Here is a 6,687-nt window from a genome sequence, read left to right on the forward strand (position 1 = left end):
AAAATGAAAAGCAGAAAGCAAACACTAGGGCATGCATGGTACAGCCTCAATTGCAACAGCTCACACAGGGAGATGACTACACATTGCTGAAGATGGCAAGTCTCTGATTTCTCTTTCAGAAAAGCCAAAACTGATTGAAACACACATAGTTAGCAGGAAAACTCACTCAAGTGATGTAGTGAAAACCAGAATAAGCACGTAAGTATCAGTAAGTTTTGTAAGACTCCAGTTTTACCTCAGCACTTACTTTCCCTCATTTGTGCCATGAGTCCAAAAAGTTCAAACTCCCTGTTGTATTCATATGGACAGAAATCTATGTGGTACGATTTTGTCTTATAGACCTAGACCCCCAAAGTTATGTAATTCAAATAGAAGATGAAAAAAGACAAGAACAACTCCTCTCTTCTGCAATAAGCAGGAATCAGACAAATGATTAAAAATTTATTCCCACCCTACACATGGTATCCAAAGAAACAATACATACAAAGATCTATTTATCCCACAATTACACAAGCATCCTGGATTTCATATTTTGAAACATATGACAAAATTCAAGATACTTTATTTATTAGATACAAGAAGTAAATCTCAAAAGAGAGTTCTTGAATGCATGAAAAAAAATCACATCACTTAAGTGACTCACGCACACACACCTTCCAGCACCAGATTATATTTATAATGTACTTTTTAAATGATGCTGTTAACTTTCTCTCGCAGATCTGCTCCTCTCCTTAAGGAGTCTTTTGTATTTCCCAGGCATGGTTGTTTAGTTCATTCTACCACTTCATATATATATTTACATCCATCTCATCTCAAATATTTTTGTCATACAGGCATGTAATTCAGTTGTTTTCTAGCTGTTTCTTTGCAGTCTATCTACATCTCAAAAGAACTTGTGCACAGCACAAATTAATGCAAATGGCTTTCTCAGTGTACATACTGAAGGATATGCATCCAGAGCTTGACCATCTGAACACATCTTTCAGTAGTCCAGGCTGTCTTTTTAAACTAATTATACAGATCTACAAAACTGTATTAAAAAATTATTCTTGGACCAGTACAATGTCCAAGAAACAGTTGGTAAAGATGTAAAATTTTTCAGGTATTTGTAACTCTGAAATGATATAGAGTGTTACTGTATAAGCTTAGGTTACACAGAGGAGTAACTTTTTCTTAAATCAGTAACTCTGTAAAAGAATAAATAAACAAGCTTGAGAAATGTTGCATTGTTTCCAACACAAAGACTTCTTGCCTCTATTGCAAAAAACTTAGAGGAACCAAATATTACTTCTGTCAGTGGCTGCACAACTTAAAATACTTGGTTTTGTCCACACAATTGCCCTCTTTAAATCTGATAGAGGTAGATGAAGACAAAACAAACCCCAACATGTAAGGATTAAGATACTGCAATTAAATTCTAACCCTGCAAATCTAGTGAACATATGTTCTCACCAGATTTATGGAAAGCAGTTATTTTTTCCTTCCTTTTTTTAACTAGAACAGCACTGAACTTCTTCCATCCACGTTGTCAAAATAAGTGCCTGATACTGTCATAAAATAATTTTCAAAGCATTTTTTAATTAGAGCAGCAGGTCCCACCTTGCACTCTTCAGTCATTCAGATACATTTCTCAGGACTGTCTGTTGAGGAAATGCTGCCTCACACCCAGCATTGTCCTGACAGCCCCTGGGCCTCTCCCCCAAACCAAGACAACAGATGATAAATGATGACAAACCTGCAGATCCCACCCAAGGTAACTCTTGGGGAAAGGCGTGGGAGCAAGGGAGGTGGTGCTGAAGGCAAGAGAGAGAACTGGGCAACCTTCACACCCCTTAAAGATGGTAACCTTTCCAAAGCCTTCTTGAAAATATTTTTTACCATGGGTGTCTCTGTTCAAGGGCTGCAAAACATTTGGTTACTATCACAAAACCAGACATTTTATTAGGCTCACAGGTATTTACAAGATCTTGTGTGAAGTCTTGGTTTTGGCACAAAGAAGATTATAAAGCAGTAACAGCATTTTTCAAAATGTCAATTACTTCATTAATGTCCTGACAAATTGAAAGAAAAAATTAAGATTAACTGTTTAGATTTCCTACTTTCTCACAGCTTGGCCTGTGGCTTCAAGTTTTCTGCTTTTCTCTTCACCTGTAATTTTATCTATTTTCTTCATCTAAAAATCTATCCCTGTGTTGAAGCCATACATAAGCATATACAAGAAATAGGAATGAGTCTGGCAGCCTTTTTTTTAAGTGACTGGGCAAAGTATGTTTCCCTCTTCATTGTTCATTGGACAAAAATGAGGAAGCATCACTACACACCAGAACATCTGCATAAAAGTGCCTCCAAATCTCTTCACAATGGCAATACTGGCTTGATCACAGAGACAGGATTCTTTTTCTTTCTCTCTCTCTGTATTATAACTGTAGCCATCATGATCTCATTTGGTATGCAAAAAATGTAATTACTTCAATACAATTTCCACAGCAATTTGAAGTGTGCCTTTTTCTCTTTTAAGTTAGTGTTTTAATTTAATGAAAACGATAGGACAGACTGAGATGGCAAAACCCCAGAATTTTACATCCTTTAGTTCGTTTGGTTTAGTTACAGAATAACAATCCTGGCACTTAAACTAAAACCATAGATCTAAGTGGATGAGGCAATTTTGTGCATTCTAAAATCAATGCATATTTAAATACTTGTTTTCCTTCACAACAGTCTTCAGAAACTCTTGCTCTAAGGACGCTGGGCCAATTTACTCTTATTGCTTTCCTGCTCACTAAGCTTGAAGTGGGTGTAGGCCAAAATGCCAAACAGTGTGCACAGAATCCCAAGGCCTTGGTTAACAGACAGTGGATCCTTAAATAAGAGGCACCCGCCCAGGAGGGTGATGCAGAACTTGAAATGTCCAAACATGTTGTACCTAGACATCTGTTAAGGACAATAGCCAATAGCAGTATTATTTTTTGTACAAAGAAACACTTGGAATTTTCATCAGTTCCACCCGAAGCATGCAATGGTACACTGTGTTGACTCAACTCATACAGTTTTCCTGATCTCTGTGGCTGTATTTACCTCCACCTAAAGCCTTTCACCCCTTTTCACTGCAGTCTGATGGACATGCCAACACTTCCTGAAGGCAGCCAAAGTGTGAGTTAATATTTCTTGCAGGTATGAAGGTCAGCGAATGAACAGCCATTACCTATACCAATCTCAAAGCAGGAAGGTTATCAAACAATTTTCCCACATAAATCAGCCCAAATGAATTCCAGCATAATTAATCTGGAAACAGGAGAAACAACCAGTGTTACAAAGGATACGTGACAGGTGACGTATTTCCAATGATCCAGTAAATGGACAGGTTTACCATAAAGGCTATTATTCCAGACAGCAGTACCATTATCTGTGGATTAATGGACACAGTCACTAATCTGACTTGCTTTTGGCAATTTGTAGATACATTCCAGGTTATTTATTTAGTTTCATTTACTTTCAAATGCAAAATATCAGGCAAGAAAAACATATGGAGAACAAAAACAGAAACAGTTTCAAATCAGTACAGACAGGGGTGATGTGTATAAGCAGCTCAGTGACATGTATATTTATGACATCCATAAATATACACTGATAGAGCCACAGGCCTTTTCTCCTTTACTCTTGTTGAACATTTAAGAGTGATTTGGAAAACCTGGATACTCATTCACAGAGAGGTTGTATTCTTTAACTTTGAGATACAGTCTTATTTATGGTCACAGTAAAAACCATTTTAGCAAAATACTTGATTTTATTACTGTGAATGCTTGCTATCCCATTCATAAAATACAATGCTACAAGAAATGACCCATCACTGAGGGGCACAATCAGCAGGAGTAAGAATATATCACTGGCTCCTTTTTGGACAGAAGGATACTGAGAGAAACTATAGTCTTCTTGGTGAAAAGAAACTACTAACTCTAGAGAACAACCCATGTTGGCATCCTTCCACAGAAGAGAAGTTCAGAGTGTCCTTCTCTGTGTGGACAGACAAAGCTAGAAATAGGGCACTTCATACACTAGGGGAAGCTTCTGGATTTTGATAGATTTTCCTGTTGTTGAGATGCCCTCTAAATAGAAACAAGAATAGGGAAATGAATCAATTGACAGACTCGCTCCTTTCAGAGGAAGCGAGGCAGACTCAGCAAGGAGCTTTTTGTCCTGCACATGTCCCTATCATCTCACCACAGACAACAGCTGTACAAAAATATGTTTCACAAAGAAACAGATCTTATTATCAAATTTAACTACATCAGTGGTAATTATTTAAATAAAGTCAACAAAAGCCTTACCACAGCAGAAAGCGTCCAGGGCCCAAATATTCCCCCTTCTCCAAAGACTGGCTCAAAGAAGGGTATGATGAACAACAGCATAGCTGAGGACATTGGTGCCTGATAGTACAGCAACTGCATAGAGTTTACCTGCAACTCATGCTGCTTAGCACCTACCCACTAAAACCAAAAGAGAAAGCTGTTAAACAAGAGGAAAAAAAAACCCATAAACTGAGAAACCTGAGCAAAAGCAAACTGGCTACTAACACAGAGGGAGTCTCACGTGGACAATACTACTTAAACAGGCTGTTGAGCCTCCCCTTTGCCTCAGTGGAGGCCCCATGTGTTTCTCTCTTTCAAGTGAAAAATTGTATGCAGGGGCAGTGAAAAGAGCACCTCAACTTTCCTTTTCCCATAGCCTGGGGGTAAATTATCTTACTTGAGGAAGAACAAATAGGTTGTGGAGCTGGGAAGAAAATAGCAGCTCCCCTTTATTGCATAAATTCCAGATCCTGCCTGTGTTGGAGTTGAGTATCCTTTCCTAAGCAGGCACTTGAAAGATTCTGCTCCTTTCTTCTCATTTTCCTCTACATACAAGCTAACAAAACCAGTACACATTTGTCTTTTGTCAGTTTATTCCAGATTTAATGGATTTCATTTCAATATTGATTATAATTGACTCAAACTTCAATTTTTAAGGTTCCATGCTCTCAGAAATACTATTTATCTATGGCTACGAAGACAGATGTTACAGCCAAAAGGACACATTTTTCTCTTGTGCTGAAAACTGACATTTAATACTTAAATCACATTAACTGGTAACATGAATTCTGGCATATAAACTTGCTCACATGTTTTAATCTAGATAATTTTACCCATGTACCATTATTTCTCCAGTACACAATCATCACCATGTTATTACACAGCACCTCTTTCCTCCTCCTGCCTCAAAACAGGTCAAGAGATCATTATTTATCATCTTACACACTATGGGTCAAAGAGCCTCTTTTTTTTTTTTTTTCCCCTGATTTACAGTACACCTCCTGAAAGAAATTCACGTTCAAATCTATCACATTGACATGACAGGAGTTTCTAATTTAGGAGGCTCTTACAGTCATGGTCAATAACAAACCGGGTGAGCTATTAGTACAATGCTACAGCAGAAGAGGCTGAGGCAGTCCTTGGACATATCAATTTTTAAAATCATAATTGTCCAGAAAGGTTGTATTGTGCGTTTATGTATTAATCTATCCTCTAAGAAAACACCTTAGAATATAGTCGAAACTGAAGAAGGAAACTGATAAAATGCAAATAGCTCAAGATTAAACCATGGGATTGAAGGACTGGAAAACATCCTTTCTAGGGAAAAAGCTCAAAGGCAAGGCACTTGCTTCAGCAAGAACATCTGTTTCCTCTAGGAAAAAAAGGAGTTTTACCGCTAAAGCGATCTTCGCCCCTTAAAAATAAAGCTCACGTTAAAGATAACGCGATAAAGATAACCCCAATTTTTAGCAGCAAGGACGATCAGGAGTTTGTCTCCTAATTTGCTACGAGTTACAGTGGATTATCATGATTTTGTGGGTGTTATAAAAAAGAGACAAGGCAGCACGGAAGGGTTCCTGTGGGGCTGGGTGCCACTTAAAGGCGATCAAGGGGCAGCATCCGGGAGCCCAACCACCGCAACGCTCCCGCGCCGCTCGTTACCCACCACTTGGTACAGCGAGGTCACCAGGACGCCCATGGTGGCGAACGCCATCCCCAGAACGCTGAACTTCACGTCGTAGTAAGAGTTGAGGAAAACACCCAGCGTGATGGGGACCTGTGGAGGGGGACACGGCGGTTTTAGGCAGGGTCGTCGCCCCTCCCCGCTCCCCTCGGCCCCCCCGCCCCCTCACCAGGGTCAGCTTGATCCGCAGAGGGAAAGTCTTGCCGTAAGCCACGCTCTGGATGACCACGATGACCGGCGTGGTCATGGCCTTGGCCAGCTGGTAGGTACCGATGGTGTTGCTCTGCAGGGAGAGGTTGGTGAAGACGACGAAGCCGCAGAAGCTGAGGGCCAGCGGCAGCACCTGCGCGGGCTGGAGGCTCTTGGGGGAGAAGGCGCCGAGCGCCTGGCACAGGTAGAGGCCGAGCCAGGTGATGGCGAAGTGCACCAGGGTGAGGCTGAGGTTGGGGAAGCCCAGCCGCACGTACAGCCACTTGTTCAGGAAGACGATGCAGATGGAGGCGGCCAGATTGATCAGCAGCCCCGCCGCCAGCCGGCCCTGCGCCGGCAGCCAGCCCATGGCTGAGGCAGCCCGGCGGCCGCCCTCGCACCGGCCGGGCCCGCCGCCGCCTCCCGCCCCGCCCGCCGGGACACGTGGGCTCGCGCCTTCCGGTGGCC

At 41.3% G+C, this 6,687-nt stretch overlaps 1 protein-coding gene across 1 annotated transcript; it reads right to left on the bottom strand.

Moving 5' to 3' along the window:
- Positions 1 to 424: 424 nt before the first annotated feature.
- Positions 425 to 6,653, bottom strand: SLC35E3 (solute carrier family 35 member E3). Its single transcript, XM_041411237.1, has 5 exons — positions 6,200 to 6,653; positions 6,013 to 6,123; positions 4,326 to 4,484; positions 3,321 to 3,403; positions 425 to 2,923 (listed from the first exon to the last, which is right to left on the bottom strand). Exons 1-5 carry the CDS (start codon positions 6,587 to 6,589, stop codon positions 2,737 to 2,739), a joined length of 930 nt encoding a protein of 309 aa, XP_041267171.1. The 5' UTR covers positions 6,590 to 6,653; the 3' UTR covers positions 425 to 2,736.
- Between the last annotated feature and the right edge of the window lie 34 nt (positions 6,654 to 6,687).

This window comes from Onychostruthus taczanowskii, unplaced genomic scaffold (assembly GCF_017590055.1).
Source record: "Onychostruthus taczanowskii isolate IOZ18803 unplaced genomic scaffold, ASM1759005v1 scaffold35, whole genome shotgun sequence".
Classification (NCBI taxonomy): Eukaryota; Metazoa; Chordata; class Aves; order Passeriformes; family Passeridae; genus Onychostruthus; species Onychostruthus taczanowskii.